The sequence below is a fragment of the Microcebus murinus genome, chromosome 4 (genome assembly GCF_040939455.1).
Source record: "Microcebus murinus isolate Inina chromosome 4, M.murinus_Inina_mat1.0, whole genome shotgun sequence".
In the NCBI taxonomy this organism is placed as follows: domain Eukaryota; kingdom Metazoa; phylum Chordata; class Mammalia; order Primates; family Cheirogaleidae; genus Microcebus; species Microcebus murinus.
The window spans coordinates 83,410,284-83,434,544 of record NC_134107.1 but is presented as its reverse complement, the minus strand read 5'-3'; the positions used below and the strand labels follow the sequence as shown (position 1 = coordinate 83,434,544).

The 24,261-nt window shown below is 39.9% G+C and overlaps 1 protein-coding gene across 1 annotated transcript; it reads left to right on the top strand.

Moving 5' to 3' along the window:
• Window positions 1–8,605: 8,605 nt before the first annotated feature.
• Window positions 8,606–17,251, top strand: MMP1 (matrix metallopeptidase 1). Its single transcript, XM_012770516.2, has 10 exons — window positions 8,606–8,790; window positions 9,281–9,525; window positions 9,983–10,131; window positions 10,374–10,499; window positions 11,231–11,386; window positions 11,888–12,005; window positions 14,103–14,236; window positions 15,718–15,880; window positions 16,370–16,473; window positions 16,655–17,251. The coding sequence occupies exons 1-10, from the start codon at window positions 8,689–8,691 to the stop codon at window positions 16,762–16,764; spliced, it is 1,407 nt and encodes a 468-aa protein (XP_012625970.1). The 5' UTR covers window positions 8,606–8,688; the 3' UTR covers window positions 16,765–17,251.
• Window positions 17,252–24,261: the final 7,010 nt, after the last annotated feature.

The following is a 24,261-nucleotide window of genomic DNA, read 5'->3' as shown; positions in this document are numbered from 1 at the left end:
TAGAGGTTGTTCTAATTTACATTCCCACCAACAGAGTATAAGTATTCCCTTTCACTGCATTGGTGCCAACATCTATTGTTTTTTGCCTTTTATATAATGGCCACTCTGACAGGGGTGAGGTGGTATCTCGTTGTGGTTTTAATTTGCATTTACTTGGTGATTAGTAATGTTGAACATTTTTTCATGTGTTTGTTGGTCATTTGTTTCTCTTCTTCTGAAAAATGCTCATGTCTTTTGCCCAGTCTTTAATGGCGTTTTTGTTCTTTTTTTCCTTGCCGATGTGTTTGAATTCCTTCTAGATTCTGGATGTTAATTTTTTATCAAATGTATAGTTTGTGAATATGTTCTCCCATTCTGTAGGCTGTCTGTTTACTCTGTTGATTATTTCTTTTGCTGTGCAGAAGCTACTTAGTTTAATTAAGTCCCATTTATTTATCTTTGTTTTTGTTGTATTTGCTTTTGGGGTCTAGTCATAAATTGTTTACCTTGGCCAATGTTAAGAAGAGTTTTTCCTAGGTTTTCATCTAGAATTTTTATGGTTTTAGGCCTTACATTTAAGTCTTTAACCCATCTTGAGTTAATTTTGTATATGGTAAGAGATAGGGATCCAGTTTCATTCTTCCTTCATGTGGCTATTCAATTTTCCCACCACCATTTATTGAATAGGGTGTCATTTCCCTGGTATATATTTTTGTCTGCTTTGTTGAAGATCAGTTGGTTGTAAGTATATGGTTTTAATTCTGGGTTCTCTATCATGTTCCATTGATCTATGTGTCTACTTTTATTTATTTATATATATATTTTTGAGACAGGGTCTCACTCTGTTTCCCGGGCTAGAGTGCCGTGGCGTCAGCCTAGCTCACAGCAGTCTCAAATTCCTGGGCTCAAGTGATCCTTCTGCCTCAGCCTCCAAAGAAGCTGGGGCTACAGGCATGCACCACCATGCCCAGCTAATTTTTTCTATATATTTTTAGTTGGCCAATTATATTCTTTCTATTTTTAGTAGAGACAGGGTCTTGATCTTGCTCAGGCTGGTTTCCAACTCCTGACTTAGAGCGATCCACCCACCTCAGCCTCCCAGAATGCTAGGATTACAGGCGTGAGCCACCACGCCCAGCCCTATGTGTCTACTTTTAAACCAGCTGTTTTGGTTACTACAGCCTTGCAGTATAGTTTGAAGTCAGGTAATGTGATTCCCCCAGATTTGTTCTTTTTATGTAGGATTGCTTTGGCTATTCAGGCCCTTTTTCAATTCCATATGAAATTTAGGATTTTTTTTCTAAATCTGTGAAAACAATATTGGTATTTTGATAGTATTTGTATAGAATCTGTAGATTACTTTGGGAAGTATGGACATTTAAACAATATTGATTCTTCTAACCCATGAGCATGAGATATTTTTCCATTTGTTTGTGTCATCTGTGCTTTCTTTTATCAATGTTAGCTAGTTCTCTTTGTAGAGATCTTTGTAGAGATCTTGATTGAGTATATTCCTAGGTTGGTTTTTTGTTTGTTTATTTGTTTGTTTGTTTGTTTTTTGCAGCTATTATATTGTAAATGAGATTGAGTTCTTAATTTGAGTCTCAGCTTGGTTAGTATTAGCACATAGAAATGCTACTAATTTGTGTACATTGATTTTATAATCTGAGAGTTCTGGTTACCAAATTCATTTATCAAATCTAGCAGTCTTGGAGGAGTCCTTAGGGTTTTCTAGATATAAGATCACATCATCAGCAAACAGGGATAGTTTGATCTCCTCTTTTCCCATTTGGATGCCCCTTTATTGCTTTCTCTTGCCTGATTGCTCTAGTGAGGACTGCCAGCATCATGATGAATAGAAGTGGTGAAAGATGGCATCTTGGTCTGGTTCCAGTTATTAGGGGGAATGCTTTCAACTTTTCCCCACTGAGTACAATGGTGGCTGTGGGTCTGTCATATATGGCTTTTATTCTTTTGAGGTATGTTCCTTCTATGCCTAGTTTGTTGAGGGTTTTTATCATGAAAGAGTGCTAGATTTTATCAAATGCTTTTTCTGCATCTACTGAGATGATCATGAATGGCTTTTGTTTTTAATTCTGTTTATGTGGTGAATCACATTTATTGATTTGCATATGTTGAAACATCTTTATATCCATGGTATAAAACACACATGATTGTGGTAGAGATTATCTTTTTGATGAGATTTTTGGATTCAGATTGCTAGCATTTTGTTGAGAATTTTTGCATCTGTATTCATCTACATCTAGAATTTTAACAGCTACTTGAAGAAATAATAATTTTTACAATAATTAGGCTGCATCCATTTCATGAGAAAATTAGTTTCTGAGAGCAAAATTGGTGTCTGATTATTTTTGCAATTCCTAACATGTAGCCTGACACCTTACATATTAGACCTGTCTATTAAGTGGGAGTGAGTTAAGTCTATATGTATTTAAATTGTTTATACAAAGATCAGAGGAATACTTAACTAATATATTGTTGTTTACATATACTATGGCAATCTGATAAATATAATTTCTTTGGGACTTCAGTATGGTTCCTTGGGTTTAACCATTTCAACACACATAGTAACTATGTTTTCCCTTAGTCTTGCAAAATTGAAAGAATTCTTCCTTAAAAGAAGGGACACTTACCCTCAGAAGTATAATGTGCCACTTTTCCTATTCTGTCGAATTTAACCTGACATTTTCCATGTTGAGCATGTTTGTACAAAGCAACCTCATAAGCCCTGCAGAATGGGCAGAGACACAAACAGAAATATAACACTTGCCTTTTTTTTTTTTTCCAACAAATTACCTTCTATTAGGAGAGCAATGTCCAGATCAAGAAAATTTGAAAAGGGCTCTAAGAAAATGTAAGGTCGTGTGAAAATTTAGAGTAAAATTATCTCACAAAGGGAGAAAACAGAAAACTTTGTCAATGAAGTAACATTTAAATTGGACCTTGAAGAATGAGTAGAATTGTACTAGTAGCAATAGAGGGGAATAAAAAGTAGGAAAAGGCAGGGGACATGGTGCAAGGCACATTTAAGAAACGATACAATTCAGTTTGTTTGGAAAGGAGTCAGATGAGTGAGAAGTGGAACTGGTAAATCTTTTTTAGACCTGAGCATGGAAGGTCTTGAGTGTTACAATTAGTTTGTATTTGCTTGGCTAGACAATGGAAACTACTGAAGCACTTTATTCATAAAAAATATTTACAAATGATTTTTGTGTGCTCACTGTTTTTCAGTCATTATAGTAACATATTTTACATGTATCCTCTTATTTCAGTCTCAGAACAAACATCTAAGGCAGGTAGTACTATTATTTCGATCTTTTAGATGAGAAAATTGAGACATAAAAAGGTTGGGTCATTTAGCTAGTAGTTGGCAGAGTCGGGATTTGAACTCGGGTCAGTGGTTTAGGAGGCTCTGTACTAGATAGCAAGTAGTAAAGTGAGGAATAAAAGTCCTGGTTTAAAAGGAAATGATACCAGACATATCCAGGTGGAGGTGTCCTGGCGGCAGTTGAAACTAGGAGATAGAAACTAAAGAAAAAGAAAACTAGGGACCCAATTTAGGAAGGAATTTGTGTGGGGATGTTGGTTGAAGTTGTGGGAGTAGATGAGACTGCCCTAGAAAAACAGTGGTCCGAGATTAAAGATGAGGCCCCAGGACAGGACCTTAGTGACTGGCTAGATTCAAGAGGAAGGGAAAGGAAGAGATGCCAGCAAAAGAGAGGAAATAATCAGAAACATGCAGGGAGAGAAAGCAAAGTGGAGAAACTCCCAAGCTAAGGAAAGGAGTATTCATTCCCAAGACTGAGCATCACATGCTAAAAAGGATTGCTGAGAATGTAAACTGAGGAAAAGCCACTTGCCTTTTCCAAATGTGGGAGTGAGAAGTAACATTTGAGAATGCAGCGTGAGGGGTAAGGTCAAGGCCAAGGTAAAGGTGAAGGTGAAGGTGAAGTAATAACATTGACGAGAAAGAGAAGGGAGCTGCTCAAGCAGTACCAGCTTGTGACAATATTTAGCACTGTGACCATCAGTTTCTTTCACAGGGCAGCGATGCTCACAGGATGAGGGCACAGATCTGTGCCAAGAGAAAGAAACACGTACATGCAAGAGGGAAGGCTTGAAATCACAGGTAAAGAAGTCAGTTTAAGCAAAAAGGGGCTCTGTAGTCTCAGTGACGGTTTCATCAATAATTTGCTATTAGAACTAAAAAACATATCCCCATGTCAATACACAAAAATGTCTGCATAGTTTAAACATTTGTGTTAAGAGCTGAATCACTTGGTTTTGCAACCAAACACCTATTTTCAAGTTCCTGTTTCTATCACTTGCCAGTGGGAAAACCTGGACAAAAGACTTAATCCCGGACAGCTGCCACAGTTTCTTCATCTATGAAATAGAAATAATAGTATTTGCCCTAACTGTTCCACAGGATTATTGCAAGGATAAAAGGGTCATGTATATTAAAGGTATAGAGAGCCCAGTAAATGTTAAATTCTGTTTCTTTCACCCAGCAATCGTTAAATGTTGACTGATTCAAAGAAAACCAGCTGACTGTTCCAGCTGTCACTATATAGAATTATAGCTGAGGTGTGAGTAGTTAATAGGAAGTAAAAAGAGCTGGATATTGGGCTTAGAGAGCATTCCAGTTTGTCATAAATACAGGAAACTTCTGCAACAACAGAATATAATTTGAAATCTGGATCATAGAATAAAAGGTCTGGAACCAGTATATATATATATATATATATATATATATATATATATATATATATATATATATATATATATCAGAGAATCCCGAACAAGCAAGTCATATTTTGGGCACATGATCAAACTCCCATAGCAGTGTCCTAAGCTTCCTCATGATCTCAAATTCATACACACAGATATGAGCGCAGAGCAGAGAAAGAATGGTTTCGACAGGTCTCAGCTGAGCTATGGTGCAAGCAGGACTCTGCCCCAGCAAGGCCCTTGGTTTGAACTTCCTTAAAGGGGAGCTGTAGCTACAAAAGTCTGTTTCCAGAATGTACTCCCTGTAAGCATTTTCCAGAGTGTTTAATAAATTATGTAGATGAGAAAATACTATTGGAAAATTAATGAAGTGCTCAAAATAATCAGATACTAAATGATTATGGCATGGCACACAAATCACCAAAAATTAATGTGCTGTGCTTCATTTAAAATCCCCAATTAGGAGATATACCCAATTTCATCCTGTGATAATTTAAATAACTTTAGTCTTAGGAGAGTAAAAGACATCAAAACCTAACCATGGGCATAAAACTTTTTTGCAGACAATTGAGCCTAATGAGAAATAGTTTAAGTGTCATTTAAGTATTTATCTATTCACTGACTTATTCATTCATTAATTCATTCAACAATCGTTTGCAAACACTAAGTTGAGGTAGTAAATACAAACGACAATTTCTGGAAGTTTGGTGAGGGAAATAAGGGAGATTGAGCTGTAGCTCGAAGGGGAAGATTCCTACAGGCCTGAGGGACAGGGTGGTAGCATAGGGACATTATTGTGGGCATGAGGGAGTTAATGTAATGCTCCTTGTCTCTCCAGACACTTTCTTTTTGTTAGAGAAGCAAGATCTCTATACTGTGTGTGTGTGTGTGTGTGTGTGTGTGTGTGTGTGTGTGACACATCTAGACCATCACATAGACCGGTGTTCAACTGGTGACTGCCCCTGAACCTGTGTGACCCAAGACTCAGGGTTGATGGGTCAGTCATTTCTACCTAGAGGATAACCATGAGGACTAACAGGACCAGTGTAGACCAGGTGTCTGTTAAGTGCCTGGCTAACAGTGGTCATCCATAAGTTGTCACGTGTCCACATGTATGCTGAATATAGAGGGTGGTACAACTTTTTTCCCTCATATTACTTCCAAAACAAAACAACACAGTATTAAATATTTAAAGTTTCTGGCTAAAATAGTATTTCAAGACTATAGGACAAAAAAAAAAAATAGAAAAATATCTAACACTCAAATGTAGTTATAGAATTAAAAAGGCTGATTTCCAAGCACTAAAAAAAATGAAGCAAGATTGCCATTGCAAGATTGAATTTAATATGGAAAACTGCAAACATATTTGAGGCCTTTCACAGAGCAGCCAGTACAAAACAACCAAGAAAACCATGGAAATAATTTGCCTGCCTGGAAACAGTTAGGAGTTGGTTGACACAGCCATACTTACAAGAGCCCCCTTAATATTGTTATTCTCCCAAGGAATAAGGGGTAGAGGGAGTTCCACAAAATTACATACAAAAGGGAATTATGGGAGAAGATGATCCCAGAAGAATGAAATCATCCGGATGTGAAGAGCAAATACACGTTTAGCTTGTTCTGAGCTTCTTAGAAACTGTGCTAAGTCTAGTCATTGCTAGGATTTGGGAAGATTTCAACCCCAGCTTTCTGTTTTAGATTTGTGTTTTCTTTTTTACTCTCAAATGAATCACACACTAGCACTAACCCAGAAGTCATATGTGCTGTATTAGAAGTTCTGCTGGGAATACCTAACTGGAAATTTCAAGATTGGGGACCATGTGAATGTATGAGACTGGCTGCTTAACCATAACTTAATTTAAAATTTCTTTGTTATTTTAGGAAGAAATTTCACTAAAAGCTTTTCTATGCAACCAGTTTCCAATCCACTTCAGCAACCCTGACATGTAATGAAACACTGTGAGTGTTTAGGGTAATAGCTCTGGACTGAGACCTGGAGAAAATGGTGGACTTTGCTAGCAAGGGCAGGACAACGTGGGTGTCATGTGTGTGTGTGTGTGGGGGGACTCTGAGGCCCCATTTCCGACTTCCATCAGAGAACCTCTGCTTTTATCTGGTTTGCAAATCGGTTTTCCAAAAGGGATTTTGTTTAAGCAAAGGATACTGTAGTTTACAAAAGTTTGAAAACTTCTAAATAGTAGGATATGCAGACTCTTGCCAGTTGGGACATTTTATGAGCCTCTTCTAGGGTGACAGCTTATGCAGTTTATTGCCCAATCCCAGATGGTCACAACGCTGTTCTCCCGAGTTAACCTAGCGACCCTGGCTTCCCAGGCCTCAGTGGAGCCAGGGGGTAACCTCCTCACACTGACCGGATTCCCCAGCAGTTGGAGTGTGTCTGCCAACCCTTGACTTTTAAAACAAACTCTAATATAAAGAGCCCCTTTTGCTGTTTTTGCTGCCTGTGCTGGAGTCACTTCCATTGCAAATGTTCTTCGGTCTCCGTACAACGTCCGTGAGAAGGGGACTTCATTTTCGTGAGAATTCTCCCAGTTCCTCTTACCATCTTGAACTCATGTATTATTCTATTTAGATGAGGAAGTTGTGGTTAAATGATTAGAGAGGAAATGAGTTCTTTCAAATCAATCCAAGATATATTGAAGAATAACTGATGAATAAGACATTGTCTTGGCATGGCAAGGAAAACAGTAACCCGTGAGGTGAGAAAAGTTCCGAGAAAGCAGACCTGACACTGTGGGAATGGTGAGGGACACCATGGGTGCTGAAGGGGAATAACACAGGCCAATGTTTCTCAACTTCATATCTCAGGTAAACACTTCCAAGGAAGGAGGGTGGGGCACAAGGAGACGGAAGACACAGAGATAGATCCGTTTCTCTCCCCAAGAGTGGCAGGGAAGGCCCTGGTGGTACCTGAGACAATTTTATGTGGAACATAAATACATGAATGTACATCTTTCAGTGCATGGCCGTGTATTTACCTTAATGTGCAGGAGATGCTAAATAATATTTTTTGAATGAATGAATGCATAACTACATGAACGAGTGCATAGATGAAAGAGTTAATAAATGCTGCCGAGCCCCAAGTAGCAAATATGTGCTCACATTGAGGGGAAGAAGGACGTATAAAACTAAGACCCCAGAGTCACACTGGGTCTGTTGCTCACCTGGTACACTCTGAGAGGTTTCAGAGAAGGATCCTGTTTGTTCCATGGTGCTGAAGGGGAAGGTCTACACAGAGCAGGGAGTCATGTCACACCCTACCCGTGGATGAGTGGTCTCCTGAGGCAAGGCTCTCAAATCCTGAATAAAGATCAAGGGAAACCATGGTGCTATTGCCATAGTATACCAGTTGGCTTAACAAAGGCCAGAATTCCAGAGAGACACCACAGAGTGGTTGAGGAGCTGAGCTTCAGTCACTGCAGGTGCTGAACAGCCATGGGACACCTCCCCCATGGCTGTTCTCTAGTAACTCTACTCTCTGCCCTGGGAGCAAAGTATGTGCAGAAACCTGGAGCACTTTACAACCAGCAGAATCAGGCAGCAAAATCCAATTTTCAAAAAAGCCATGGAGTACTCTGCAACCTGTGTGTGTAACAAGGGCCCTTCTCAAACAGGATCGAAATGAATTGGGGAAAACAACTGTTTACATGGTGGAGCGTGTCTCCTTCACACACACATCCTGTTTGACATTAATCATGAGATTGCAACACCAATCAAACCCAAATAATCTGCTCGGAGTCACCGTTTCTGATGATTGCTCAGGCAATGCATTGCTAATCAGGAGGATATTATAAAACATGACTCAGACAGCCTGCAGCTTTCTGGAAGGGCAAGTACTCCCTATATAAAGAGGAAGCTTCCCAGCTGAGATATTGGACCAGCAGAGAGGTGGGTGCTATCAGTTGTCTTGCCCTGAGAAAGAAGACAAAGACCAGCATGCCCAGATTTTCTCTGCTGTTGCTCCTACTCTGGAGCCTGGGGTCTCATGGCCTCCCAGTGGCTCCAGAAACCCAAGAGCAAGATGTGGAGATAGTCCAGGTAAATGCCGCATTACATGTGCCTGTGATGCATGTCTTTCATTTTGTATTTGTCCACGATAGAATAATGGAGTTTATTTAAGGATGGATTTCTTGCAAAGAGAATTTATTTTGTCAGGAACAGCACCCTCCCAACAAATGTATCTAGCCATGCATAGATTCTTCTCTTCCATTTGGAGGTGAGAGGGAATTGAAGGAACAGTATGCAAGTCTCGCTCTACAAATTGTAGATTTGCAACACTATGCAAATATCGCTCTGCCAATCCTGCTCTGCTATGAAGTTCTGACTTCGTAGTAACTAATGGTAGGGACATTTCTACTCTGAAATTGCATCGTTTCCACTAATGATAAGCACTATAAGAATCATGAAATCTAAACATAAGCTTTAAAAGTAGTTTCTCTGTTTTCGCGGAAAACCTCATTGTTATTAATTTTTTAAAAAATGAGAAAGATTTCCTATCCAGTGTTTCAGTAATTTTATCTTTTAACAGAAATACCTGGAAAACTACTATGACCTGAAGAATGATGGGAAGCAAATTGAAAAGAAGAGAAACAGTGGTCCCGTGGTTGAAAAATTGAAGCAAATGCAGGAATTCTTTGGGCTGAAGGTGACTGGGAAGCCAGACACTGAGACCCTGAAGGTGATGAAGCAGCCCAGGTGTGGGGTGCCGGATGTGGCACGGTTTGTCCTCACTCAGGGGAACCCTCGTTGGGAGAAAACACATCTGACCTACAGGTAAGCAGACTGAGCACCAGAGTGAGAAGGCTATTTCCCATTGCAGCGGTAAGAAATAAAGTCTGGGCTGGGCCTGGTGGCTCACGCCTGTAATCCTAGCACTCTGGGAGGCCAAGATGGGCAGATTGCTCGAGGTCAGGAGTTCGAAACCAGCTTGAGCAAGAGCGAGACCCAATCTCTACTAAAAAAAAAGTAGAAAGAAATTAGCTGGACAACTAAAAAAATATATAGAAAAAATTAGCCGGGCATTGTGGTGCACACCTGTAGTACCAGCTACTCAGGGGGCTGAGGCAGTAGGATTGCTTGAGCCCAAGAGTCTGAGGTTGCTGTGAACTAGGCTGATGCCATGGCACTCACTCTAGCCTGGCAACAAAGCGAGATCCTATCTCAAAAAAAAAAAAAAAAAAAAAAAAAGGGAAAGAAAGTCTGATGAGTCTCTATTTCCTTTCATTCTAAGGATTGAAAATTACACACCAGATCTGTCAAGGGCAGATGTGGACCATGCCATTGAGAAAGCCTTTCAACTCTGGAGTAATGCCTCACCCCTGACATTCACCAGAGTCTTTGAGGGCCAAGCAGACATCATGATATCCTTCGTCAGGGGAGGTAAGCTCTCCCTGTAGCATGAAATTATTCTCACCTTAACTTTACCTTGCCCCTAAAGCTCTTCAGCTTTGTAGCTGGAATTCCTCGTTTAAGAGGCGTGTTGATTTTATGGGCCTGAGGAAATAGGAAACTACGTCACATTCGATGGAAGTCTATTGGCCTTCTCACAAAGCCAATGCTTGCCCTCCTGGGTTAGGTTGAATAAGAACCAAGAGGGACATTGGTTGAATTGTTTCTTGCAGATCATCGGGATAATTCTCCCTTTGATGGACCTGGAGGAAACCTCGCTCATGCTTTTCAGCCAGGCCCAGGTATTGGAGGGGATGCTCATTTTGATGAAGACGAACAGTGGACCAACAATTTCAGAAGTAAGTCAACCAGTTTTGCATCTCTCAATTCTCCCACCTCTTTGTGGCTCATTGTAATATTGGTTGATGTAGCTGAAAGAATGTATTCATATAAGTATGCATTTTTCTGTTGCCACTCAGAAAATAACGATACATTTAGAAAAGTATAAAAGAGGTTCTTTCTGCTAGTGCAACATCTTAGTGGTGACGGCCAGACCACTTTAAATTTTCTGTTATGAAAATGTCGAAAACCTTAATGTTTTACTTGTGGGCATATACACTGAATCTTTTTTATTAGAAGGACACAGCAAAATTTAACAGTAGCAGCAAGCTTATGTGGAAATTGGGGGGGGGGGCAGCTTTCTGTGCTTTCAAAATTTTCCAGCTGTAAGCATTTATCAGTTTTATACATAAGAAAAAATATTAAGTGTTAATAGAAATTTATTCCTTCTCTGTGAAATATGTGCCATCTAATCATTAACAAGATTTACTAATCTGTGCTAGAGTCAGCTGAGTTTGTCTTTTAATTGTATCAGTGCAATGATAGAGTTTAGGCTTTAACATGGTTCTTCATTATTAATAAATGCATGTGTCCCGCCTTTGCAAAAAGTTATATTAATATGTATATTTCGAAAAGCCACTGACAAATTGTAAGCATTAGTCCTTGTAGAGTTGTGTATTACTCCTTAACTAAATGCCTCAAGTGTGAATATTTTTCAAATAATTACAAGTGAATTTATTGCTCCTTTTAGATTACAACTTGTATCGTGTTGCGGCTCATGAATTGGGGCATTCCCTTGGACTCTCTCATTCTACTGATATTGGGGCTTTGATGTACCCCACCTATGCATTCAGTGGTGATGTTCAGCTAGCTCAGGATGACATTGATGGCATCCAAGCCATATATGGTGAGTATAAAGAAAAAGCTATGGCCTACAGGTCTTTAAGTCTATCCCAAAGAAATCGACCATTAGCTGGGTGCGGTGGCTCACGCCTGTAATCCTAGCACTCTGGGAGGCCGAGGCAGGCAGATTGGTCGAGGTCAGGAGTTTGAAACCAGCCTGAGAAAGAGCGAGACCCCGTCTCTACTAAAAATAGAAAGAAATTAATTGGCCACCTAATATAGATAGAAAAAATTAGCTGGGCATGGTGGTGCATGCTGTAGTCCTACCTACTGGGGAGGCTGAGGCAGTAGGATTGCTTGAGCCCAGGAGTTTGAGGTTGCTGTGAGCTAGGCTGATGCCATGGCACTCACTCTAACCTGGGCAACAAATCAAGACTCTGTCTCAAAAAAAAAAAAGAAAAAAGAAATCGACCATTAGCTATATCCCTTAAGAAGCTGCTTTTCATTGTTTGTTCAGTTTTCCAATACTAGGCAAAACTAACTCCAGGTCTTTTATTTTGTTTAGGACCGTCCCAGAATCCCAACCAGCCAATAGGCCCACAAACTCCACAAGTGTGTGATAGTAAGCTAACCTTTGATGCTATAACTACGATTCGGGGAGAAGTGATGTTCTTTAAAGACAGGTAAGACATCGCAGTTCTTCTATGTGTTCTGCATTTGTAACAATAATAATAATGTTCACTACTATGGGCCACTATTATTCTTCACGTGTTATTTATCTTACATTTGTTCACGTCTGTAAGTATGTGGTAGCAATCGCTTGTGTTTGTACAATGTATCGTACTTGTAACAATTTTGATTTCCCACAGGTGTTAGATCATTTGATTCTCTGAAAAATATCATTAAAGTAGAAAAATCAATAAATATAATCCCACTTACAGATCAGTAAAGTAAGGCAGAGAGAAGGATAGAGACATTTTGGTCTCAGAGCTTATTGGTGACAGAGCAGTTACTGTCTTCTGTCCCCTGCCTTAGGATTCTTTTCATTATGTCCCTCTTTATGATAGTAAGAATGTTAGGACTTTATCAAGAGAACTCAGTTCTTTTCACAAAACCATCATGCCAACAAGGGTTGCATAGCCACCTTTTAATTGTCAATTCTGCATTTGGAAAAAAGATGGCTCTCCCAAATCTTGTCATCATGAAAGGTCTCTGTTACCTGTTGGAGGCCCAACAATGAGAATTAAAGGAGCCAATGCTGGGAGAGTCCCTAGGAGTTCATGAACCCACCCCCCCTTCTCAGGAAGATATTTGCAGCCACAATGGGGTGTCCTCAGAGGAGGATCCTAGAGCTCCTTCTATGCATATGGACTCAAAAAGTTTGAGGTACACTCACATCCAAGGAACAGGCCTGCTCTTTGTGTGACAGTGGTCCTAAAGAACCAGGCAAAATAATAATATGCTCTTTTGTGAATGACGCAGTCTACAGAAAGACCAGCACATAGAAAGTAGGGGTGTTCTAAAAGGCTCGTTCTCTCCAGCCTTTCTTCTTGTAGAGTTGTTGGCACTGTTTACTACTTTTGTGGTCATATCTATCCCCAAATTCAAGGCATTGGCTCCTAATGCTTTCCATTCTCTCTTTATTAGTTTTGCATGTAAAAGAGAAGGTCGCGTGTAAACCATACAGGGGGTAGCTCAATACTGGGACATGTTAAGGAAACGCAAGGTTTTAAAGGACAGCTCTCAAGGTAGCAGGACACACCTATCAGAGCAAGTATTTGAGGGATTATTCCAAGGAACAGGACCAATTTGAGGACTTGCAGGAACTGAAAGGACACTGAGGTCATTTAAATGTCACCAAGTCATGGAAGGCTAGAGATAGTAACTGACTTGCCCAAGGTCTCACAGCCAGGCAGGGGCAGGACTGGGACTAGAAGTCAGGTTTATGACCACCAAGGCCATAGTCTTCCCTGCTGCCTGGATCCCCAACACTCTTCTGTCAGCCCCATGACAGTCTATGCTGCACCTATGCTGTCCCTGTGAACGTGAGAATCAACTTTGTATAAGTACTATTGACCAAAGGACAACAAAGGGTGTGCCTGCCAGAGCTGAGTTTAAGATGAACCTTTGCCTTTTAACAGCTGAGTGGCCTTAGGCACCTCCCTTAGTCTCCCTGACCTCAACTTCTCCCCTCCCTGACATGGGAGTAATACTCTTTTGTAGGGTTTTTGTGATAAGGTCTGATGTAATGGCCTGGTGTGTCATGGGCCTGGTGTGTTGCGAATAGTCACTACACGTAGGATATTAGTGTTGTGTTCCGGGCAGTAATGTGCTATAGCTGGCCCCTAAAGGCTCTCTAAAACCAGCTGTTAAATTTTGAAGAATTCTGCAAGTTGGTTGTGAAGCACAGCCATTATTAAAAATTAAATTCTGTAAACAAAATTATATTAAAACCAAAAGTAATAAAAGTAATCGAAATTCATCACTCTGTAATTATTTCTAGTACACGTTACTATTTATTTATATTCTCGAGGTTATTTACGCCTATTTTATTTGTATACTATATAATGGTGTTCTTCTGTCACTCTTGGAACCTGCCAGAATAGGAATATTTTAACTGAGGAAAATAAGCAAATGCTACAAACCAGGACTTTCCCTGTCCTCCCACCCCCATCGGGGAGCTGGATGTTAAAGATTTACCAGCAAACCACTAGTGCCAGCAACAAGAAGGAGTTGGATGTCAGCCAGAGCTCAACCTTTTTTTCTTTTGTTCCAATCAGGTTCTACATGCGCACAAATCCCTTCTACCCGGAAGTTGAGCTCAATTTCGTTTCTGTTTTCTGGCCACAACTGCCAACTGGACTTGAAGCTGCTTATGAAGTTGCCGATAGAGATGAAGTCCGGTTTTTCAAAGGTAATGCTTCTGATTATTTTTCACTGTTTCTATGAATTAATTTTTCATCCACTTTTGGACTGAGATATAAGGGTACTAGCTACATTCTGTCCAGAGACTTTTGAAAATCCAACAGTCTCACCAACCAAATTAATGAAAATCCATCAGCCTCACTAAAAATTACATAGTATATTTCTGAGTTATTTTGAATAAAAAGCACATGACTGGAGATAGAAGTCTTCTGGCCTATTTATGAATCTAGACTCACGAAAGTATTTTTCTGTGCAAACTATTTATGTATTTAAACCCTCCACCATATTCCAGGAGGTACTTAGGAGTAAAATTTGAGACTTGGCCTAATACAACAGAGGATGGAACAGAAAAATTTTGTTTGTGTGGTTTCCTAGACTTTATCTTAATATAAACCACCCTCTTAAGAGTGGGGGAGTGGGAGAGGCCCCCACTGGGCAGCCTTGCTGTCAGGCTGTGGTCATCAGACTGGTGGCATTGGCATCACCGGGTGGTCTGTTACCAATATAGAATCTCAGGTCCCACTCCAGACCTTCTTTAACAGCATCTAAATTTTGTCAAGTTTCCCAGGCAATTCACACATGCACATAAAAGTATGAGAAGTCCTGAATTACTGTGAATTGAATGGAACAAGCTTTTTTGATTCTATCAGAACGAAACACAATCCAATGTCCAGCCCCTGGCTTTGAAGACACTATGCCAAAAACAGGGACTTTTGCCAATATGTGTCTGGCATAGTACAGACAGGATGCTTGACTCAGCCACACACACGCTCAAGACGCAGAATTGAATGCAGTTCACATGAGCAAAACACTTGGAAATAGGATTTCTAGTCTTTAAATCATTAAATTAAATAGGACTTTAGATATACAAAGTTTCAAATTCCTTTTTCATAACGGGTAAATAAGCATATTTGTGCAAGAAGAGCAATCCTGGCTTTAGGATATAAGAGCAGCCTTACGTGATGAGGGGCTTACTGAGTATAAACATTTGGATACAGCATTAATCCAAGTACTTGAAGTGTGTTCTAGTCAAATACAGTGATTTGCATCCAGGGTTGCAAGTCATTACAGGTTGTAAGTTATTATAACGCTCTGCCCTTTGGGATATCATTGGTTCAAACATCCACAGTCCATGGGCAACCTGGAGAGGTAAGGTTTATATCACTGAGGTGGCATGACAAATTCTTTGGTCATTTGAACATCTGGCTTTGGGACCCTCAGCTATAAACCAGTCATTCTTAAAGCTTTCTGCAGATTAGAATCACCTAGGAAGCTTCAAAAACTAGACTCCTCTAATTGGTCTAGGATAGGATCCTGGTGTCGGTATTTTCAAAAATCTCACTAGATGGTTCTAATCTGCACCCAGGGCACTGCTCTCGGATGTAAAACTAAGAACTTAGCTGGAAATCTGCTTATTCATCTACTGGAACCCTGGGCAAGTATTTTCATCCACTGTTTCTTGATTTGCAGGCAATAAGTACTGGGCTGTTCAGGGGCAGAATGTACTACCTGGATACCCCAAGGACATCTACAAATCCTTTGGCTTCCCCAAAACTGTGAAGCATATTGATGCCGCTGTTTCTGAGGAAGATACTGGAAAAACATACTTCTTTGTTGCTAACAAATACTGGAGGTAAAGACCAAGTGCAGACAATGTTAGGGCACCTGTTCTTTCTCCCTAGAAAGTTTTAGATTGAACCATTTCAAAATGGCTGGAGCCAGTCTATCATCCATTTAGTCTATTGACCACTTATCGGCACACAATGCCTGAGCTGGGAATCCAGGGAACATATGGGGCTGAATTTTTAAAAGATGCAAAAATGAGGGCATTCATTTTAACAGAGCTACTTCAGCCAAAAGGAACTTAGCTTTCATAGCATTTCACCTTAATAGAACATAGTGTGGAATCCACTAGAAAATTAGATGTTGGATTTCAGAGGGACCCTATAAAACTTTTAGCCTACCCAACATTCTACCTCAACTCATCTACTCTCCATTTTACAAGTGATCTACAGAATTAAAAGTTTTGGTTAAATTCCTGATGGCATGTTTTCTGTAATGATTTTGAAAAATCTACATATTTAGCAAAAAATTATGACACTTCTAATTCTTTTCTGACCAGGTATGATGAATATAAACAATCCATGGATGCAGGTTATCCCAAAATGATAGCACATGACTTCCCTGGAATTGGCCACAAAATTGATGCTGTTTTCAAGAAAGATGGTAAGTGACTACATATGTATTTCCTCCGTTTTGTTGCCCTGGTAATAGTAACCATTTTCTTAGCTGGATCAGCAAATGCCAAAAATATTTGTGCTAACAAGTGAATTGGTTTCTCAAGAATTCAAGTTAAACCTAGAAACTACTTGTATAATGTAGTAAGTCTCTTTTGTTTTATTTCTAGGATTCTTCTATTTCTTTCATGGAACAAGACAATACAAATTTGATCCTAAAACAAAGAGAATTTTGACTCTCCTGAAAGCTAATAGCTGGTTCAACTGCAGAAAAAATTGATCAACCATTACAAAGTTCAATGGAAAAATATATTTCATGAGCCCAAGAAAGGTGTTTTCCTGAAGAGCCATACATCTTTCAGTAATTTTTATACTCTAGAATCACTGTTACACAGAGCTCTTAAGTATAACCTTATTTATATCTCACTCTGTATATGTTTTTTACAATTTAGAATGTAGTATTTTATGTACTGATACAATTTAGTCCCGCAAATGATGGGTAAAAAGGTCAAGTTCATGGCTTATGTATTCATATGGGCAAGTGTTGGAAAGAAGATTTTTCCCAGAGTATGAACCTCTGATCTTGATCCTGTAAAACAGCAGCCTCAGTGAGGAACATCTTCTTTCAAGAGAGAAAGAGACAAAAGAAGTCAATCTTCACCAGAAGAAAAGCAGCTCCAGAACACTTGAGCAGTCACTAGTACCAGCCTGATAGGCAAGGGATAATTCCCCTTACCCAAAATAAAGTGTTTTATGATTGGAATAAAGCTATTCTTGTCTCTACTGTTTTCATAAATTTTCTTTTATACTTATTATATTGTTATTTTCTGATTATACAGCCACACTTACAGAGATTAATTTTTAGATATGAAATGGCAAGTAGACACTATGCAAAATGGCAAGTAGACAATATAATTCCCCACATAATTAGGATTATTAATATTTCTAATTATGTGGGGAATTAGGAAAAAGTTCAAACATTCTCCGTTCTCATGAAATTTATATCATACAGAGGGGGAAAAATCTATTTCCCTTGTTCCATAGAAGGATTTCGAAATTGGTTTTAGGTCAAATCAGTGGCAACACGGTCGAGCTTTCTAAGTATATGTGACTTCCTCTTCTGCTGCGCCCGTGGGTGGACCCGTTGTCCCACACTCCTACTCCTTGCAGTTGCCCCACTGCAACTCCTAGGATTTGCAGCAGGGCAACTGGCTACTTCTGGCTGGCTGGTCGCTTATGTGAAGAAGTGAAAAATAATCACTTCCAGACCAAAACGAGTGATTGCTAGAACAAATTGCTCCAGTGGTCCCCTGTTGTGGTGATTGTAGAAGCAAGTCAGGAGAGAGCGGCCACAGACAGAAGAACCCAACATTCCTGGATTGCCACTGCAAACAATTACCCCAAATCTCAGCACACTGTGCTTAAGTAGGAAGAAATACACTTTCATTATGTGAGCCACTAAGAATTTAGGGTTTGTGAACACTGCATAATCTAGTCTGTCTAGGTGAGCATTCTCTGGTTTACCACGACTAATTTGGGAGGAAGTTAACGTAGTAAGATTCCTGCAGGTAGCTTCCAAGCCACATGAGTTTTATTAGTAGTTCACAGGGTGCTCAAGGGTGTTTGAGGATTTTCCAAGAACGTAGAGCATCTTGAGGATATTTTAAGGTACTTATGACTCTCAGGCAGTTCTCAACTCAAGAATTTAGAGAGCAATGCAACTAACTTCTCCTTTGGCCAACTCTCTCTCTCTCTCTCTCTCTCTCTCTCTCTCTCTCTCTCTCTCTCTCTCTCTTTCTCTCTCTCTCTCTCTCTCTTTAAAATAAACTTTTCTATATTGAAGTATAACATAAATGTAGAAAAATGCACAAATCATAAATGTTCACGTTAATGAATTATCACAAACTCACACAACTCTCGTCCAGGTCAAGGAATAGAACATTGCCAACCCCACAGCAGTCCCCTCAAGGCCATTGCATCACTGCTCAACTGTCTCGGGTTGGGGTTGGTTCGCTGGGAGCAGAGCCTGAATTCTTTGGTAGGGCCATTGGGAGAGGAGTGCTCTCAGGAGAAGAGGAGTGAGAGAAACATTTCAGAGTAAGGGAAAAGCTAAAGAGTGTGGTCTCAGATGAAGATTGCTCTGATCTCATGAGCAAGCTATGGAGCAAAGACTGAACCAGTTAGTCCCACTTGAAATATGTCTTAGGAGCACCCTTCTGTACCCCTGTGTCAACCAGTCATCAGTCAAACTCTGGTTTGGGACAGGAGGCACAGCTTCCCAGACAAGATGCTCCTATTTACCAAGGGAAATGGGAGACAGCAGTGAGTTGTAAGCAGCCAACTCTTTCGGTAGCCAGGAGAATGGGTGCCCAGGTACTAATGGGGATCTTGAGAAGGAACTAACAGCATCCATTGTATGTTCATTATTTTCCCAAAGGTATCCACAATTAGAAGTCAGTCGACAATGTTGACTTCTAATACCATAGGTAAAATTTGCCTGCTTTTGAACTAAATTGGATCAAATATGTACTCTCTTATATCTGTCTTACTGTGTCCAACATTACGATTTTATCCTTCATTCACTGTTGACAGACTTTGGGTTGTTGCCATTTGGGGTCTTCTATAAATAATGCTGCTCATATGTAGGCATTTCTGTTTTGATTCTATGCCTAAGTGTGGAAATGCTGAATCACTGAGATTGTCAGACATCTCTTCAGATTATTCCTTGGACTCTTCTGTCTTGTATCCTAGCCACGGCAGTGGCGACTGGTTCTGTACAGGTTCTAAACCAGCTTCTAAGCCAATAGCTGTTCTTGTCAGGCCTGTGCATTGTGCTTCTTGCTTCTAGGTCTAAGGCTTTTGTGGTTTCTCTGTTGATGTTGCATCAGAGTCTGCTGCAGAACCCACTTAGAACTCATGCACATGGAACCTAGAAATGAGAAGAGTAATCGTTTGCAGAGCAAATATTATGCCAATGTGAGAAGAATGTATCTCTTTCTTTCTTTCTTTCTTTCTTTCTTTCTTTCTTTCTTTCTTTCTTTCTTTCTTTCTTTCTTTCTTTCTTTCTTTCTCTCTTTCTTTCTTCAGAAAGGTGTTCCTAAGACATATTTCAAGTGGGTTTTCAGATAGACCCATATAGACCAGCACATTTCCCATATTTCTGTCTAGTTGACAATTTATCATTGCATTATCTCTTTCACTTTCCCTGTCTTGCTCTTCTTCTTCTCCAATTCAGCTCCTCGTTGGATCACGCGAAAGCTATTTACGATTTTGTCTCAGGCTCTGCTTTCTAGGAATGCCAGACTAAGATAATTTAAGCTGGAAGTAGGATGGTGATACCCTTGGTATTTCGTGTCATCACGGATACTGAGACTGTTATTTGTGGTTGACTGTGAAGAGATAAAGATGAAGGGTGAGATGTAATGTTACCAGTGGCTATGACACTTCTGTAGTATAAGAGGAATGGTGATTATAAGTGTTGTATGGGGGAAGAGCATGCCTCTAATCCTGGCTTGGGTGACGCAAAGTCATAACATGTAACCAAAATGTTTGTATCCCCATAATATCCTGAAATTAAAAAAATAAAAAGAAGTATGAAGTGGACTGGTTAACTGCTCTGGGAATTTGATAAAGTAATATGCTCAGGAAAGGCAACTATCAGCTCAAGACACACTATGAATGCCAACAGACATTAATGGCAACATTTAAAGAAATCCTCATCTATGGTAGACTTTGCTGAAAATCAGTATTAAGTCTAATTGCAAAATTGGGCGTTTTCTAGCTGGAATAATGGGTAGACAAACCCAAAAATCTGGAACGCTTAAATTTCCCTGAAAGCTCCACACAGGCAGAAGTAGTACCTCCCTCTTGCCAGAGGACAGCAAACTACCCTTGCATAGAGAACTGACAGAGACCTTATCTCAGACAATACCTCACAAGACAATGCTTGTCCTCCTCTCAAACTACCTTTCCCGCCCCTCCTCATTTTCAGGTAAGTAACTGAGGTCAGGTCTCAGCATGGTTCAGATCACACCTATGTCAGGAAATAGCTTGCAAACCATGGGAATTATAGGACTTGGCCATTAAGTATCATCAGGAACCAAGGAAACATGGATGGCAGTGGATCTTAGAGGCGCTGGATTGAGGTTGGAGGATGTAAGAATGCACGGGGAAGAATTTATTGACATGGGTACACTCACTCATGACTTGGCACTCAACATTCTGGAATGGAAACCAGGAGCTTGTCTAATATTCTGCCGACGTAGATTCTCAAATCTTGGGTGTAGTGATGTCCTACAGGATATGAGGTGGAGATGCCAGAAGGTCTGTGGCATGGCATCAAGGAAGGAGTCAGAAGGCACAGGGAGATGTGAACCTTAGAATGGATTTATGACATGAGATTGGAGAACCCACTAGCAGACTCTTCCCTGGGAAGGCCCAGAAGATACTCCTTTCTCTGAGGCTGCAAAGAATGCAATAGAGAGGGGACTCACTGATGTCTCAGAGACATGTGGTGGTGGTTGCTCTCTGTGGAATGGAGTTGAGGGTATGAGATGTCGCTGTGGAATTGGCCTCTCTAGTACCATTTAGGGATGATGGGATTTCGGAATGACAAAAGGATAGGTAGCAGCACTTAACCATCAGAGGCAAGACAAATGAAATCAATTCTAAAGGACAGGGAGGCTGGAATGGCTACCAGAGGGCAATGATTTGTACGGTTCATAGGGTATGTGTTTCCATGGGAGAATGTATATATATATATATATGTGTGTGTGTGTGTGTGTGTGTGTGTATACATGCAGAGAGAGCAATCCTTCTCCAAGGTGACCTAGTCTGCTACACACATACAAATACACACATTTTAGTAACTGTGTGTCACTACTATTACACACTGAGGGTTATATGTGTATATGCATGTGTTAAATTATCCCCACAAAGGGAACTATGACCATCTACCAGGATAACTGCACTGGGGAGAGAGGAGTACTCAGATTTTTCATTTGGATGCTAGATCTGAACTGACACTGGTATCCAAGGTCCTAAAATGGCTTATGATCTTCCAGCTTAGAAAGCAGGCTTATGAAGTAAGTGATAAATAGGGTTCTGACTCAAGGTCATCGCAAAGTGGGTCCAGCGGGTCCGCAGACCATCTTGTGGTTGTTTCCTTGGCCAAATTCTACTACTGATTTCCTGACTTGTGGAGTAAGACCTTTATGGTAGGAAGAGCCCCTAAAACTGCTCCTCCTAAACTTTCTGAACACAATAGTAAACCAGAAGCAGCAAAAAAACCAACATCACATCCTAGAAGGACTGCACAGACTGAAGACACTACGAAAGACTTAAAAGCAGCAGAGAGTGTGATCTTAGCATAACTTCATCCAATTCATCCTTGAAACCCTTGCACAAACCAGATAGATCATAATGGGTAATGGTGGACTTACCCAGTGGGTAACTACCTAGCAGGTAACTTCCTTAGCAGGTAGCTTCCCTAGCCAGTAAGTTACCTGCTAAGGAAGCTAATGTAGCTACTGTGTCAGACATGCTTTCTTTACTAGAGCAAATCAATGCAGCCTCAGAAAACTTGACATGGAGTCATTCTGGAGGAGTGTTTGGAGATTCCCATATTGCCTATGAACCCAGAAATACACTGAAAAGTAAGGATTTTGTTTGTTTGGATTTTTTTTTTTTTAATCAAAGCTCTAGCTTTCTACATTGAAGCCTTTTGGAGAATTTAGCCCCATGTGTCTTGAAGAAGGAGCATTCTGGCTAATGAATTGCAGCGCAAAGCTGCAAGATCTGCTCTGCCACTCCACCTGGTTGTGATCTCAAGCAAATGATCTGGCCTCTCTGAATCTTAGTTTCCTTTCTGTGATCAACGGAAAACAACACTACCTTGTGGGTTGTCATGAGGATGGAAGAGGCTAAATCACCTAGCACAGTGCCTGCCATGTTGAAAATATTCAACAAATGATAATTGCATTTTCCTCCCCACATTCTCCTACGGCCAGAATTTCTCATCAGTGCTACTCTCCACCCCAACAAGCTTCTTCACACCAAAAGAGCCCACGGCACCAATGAGTCAACCCAACAATGAACCCTAATCCAAGTTGGAAATACAGTAACCACATTCACATAACATTATTTTATGTGTTTAGCTGTGATTAATAATAATGGCTATTGCAGGCTACAACAGATAATTATGCTTTCTCTAATCTTTACAACAGACACCGAGGCTGTGATTTTGAGGTCTAACGCCTATTTTGGTACTTTGCTTCCTTCAGTTCGTAGTCTTTTCTATGGCAAGGATGTGGAATCTAAAATATGTGGCTAAAGTATCATGAGAGAGATAAAATGGCTAAAACTTCAGCAGTAAACTGTGTTCCCATTCTCAAACAGTCACACTGGTATGAAAAGTATGGGAAAGAGGTGAACTTCTCAATTTTTCTGAGTCTGTGATTTAACACAATAACACAACCTATAATAAAACTGGTAATTTCCTATGAAAGAAGAAGTTGCAAAATACTGAAGTTAGGGTCACGCTATAGTTGATAGATAAATTGTAGTGATTAGGGTTCTATGCTAGCAGTTCTGAGTCATTTGTTACCCCTTGTTCGCTTTCTGACCTTTGAGCTTATTACTTAATTTTTCTAATTCTGATCTCAACCTTGTTGGATTGTTCTGAAGATCAGGAATAGTGTACATTTAAGACCTGGCATTCAGTAGAAGCTCTGTACCAGGGGTTTCATCTTCCTTTTAGGATGAATTCTTTATGCCTGTTTGCCTGAAGTTTAACAAGTAATGAATTATTTAAAGGCAAGCATAGGACTCCCCTGCCCCAAGCCCATTAGTTTCTTTCAGGTGTGATGGTTTAATGTAACATAAGTTTACACACCATTACTGCTGTGAGGCATGTGCTATTCTCCCTGACTCTCGATTATAATCGTAGTTTTTACTATAACATAAACTTTCATTGTATCATTACAACATAATAAGATCTATTAACAGAATGTGTCAACACCAACACAGTTATGACTCAAATGAAAATGAGACATCTCAGAGCTTATCAAATCAGTGCCTGGGGGCATTGGCATAGACTTGTCAGGCCAATAAACTTTGTTAAAGATGTTGGAGTGAAATAAGAAGAGATTTGTTCCCCAGCATAAAGCCTACATAAAAACCCTGCCAGTGAGGGTTTATCCACCCCATTATTATAAATGACAAAATAATCGCCCAAAGAAATTATATACAGCCATACATTGTTTAACAATGGGGATATGTTCTAAGAATGTGTGTTTAGGCAATTTTGTCATTGTGTGAACATCGTAAAGTATATTTACACAGACCTAGATGATATGGCCTACTACACACCTAGGCTATAAATCTGTACAGCATTACAGAATACTGTAGGCAATTGAAACACAATGGTAGGTGTTTTTGTATCTAAACGTAGAAAACGTACAGTAAATATATGGTATAAAAGATAAAAACCAGTTTGCCTGTATAAGGTGCTTTCCATGAATGGAGCTTGATAGGACTGTAAGTTTCTCTGGGTGAGTCAGTGAGTGAGTGGTGAGTGACTGTGAGGGACTAGGACATTACTGTACACTACTGCAGACGTTATAAATACTGTGCACTTAGGCTACACTGAATTTATAGAAACATATTTCTCTTCTATAATAAATGAACCTCAGCTTACTAAAATGTTTTCACTTTATAAACTTTTTATTTTAAAACTTTTTGACTCTTTTGTAATAATACTTAGGTTAAAACACAAACA

Coding starts and splice junctions, on each gene's coding strand:
- MMP1 (XM_012770516.2), top strand. CDS start 8,689: ATGCCCAGATTTTCTCTGCTGTTGCTCCTACTCTGGAGCCTGGGGTCT. Junction 12,006..14,102: donor GTGATGTTCTTTAAAGACAG/GTAAGACATCGC, acceptor TGTTCCAATCAG/GTTCTACATGCGCACAAATC. Junction 14,237..15,717: donor TGAAGTCCGGTTTTTCAAAG/GTAATGCTTCTG, acceptor CTTGATTTGCAG/GCAATAAGTACTGGGCTGTT.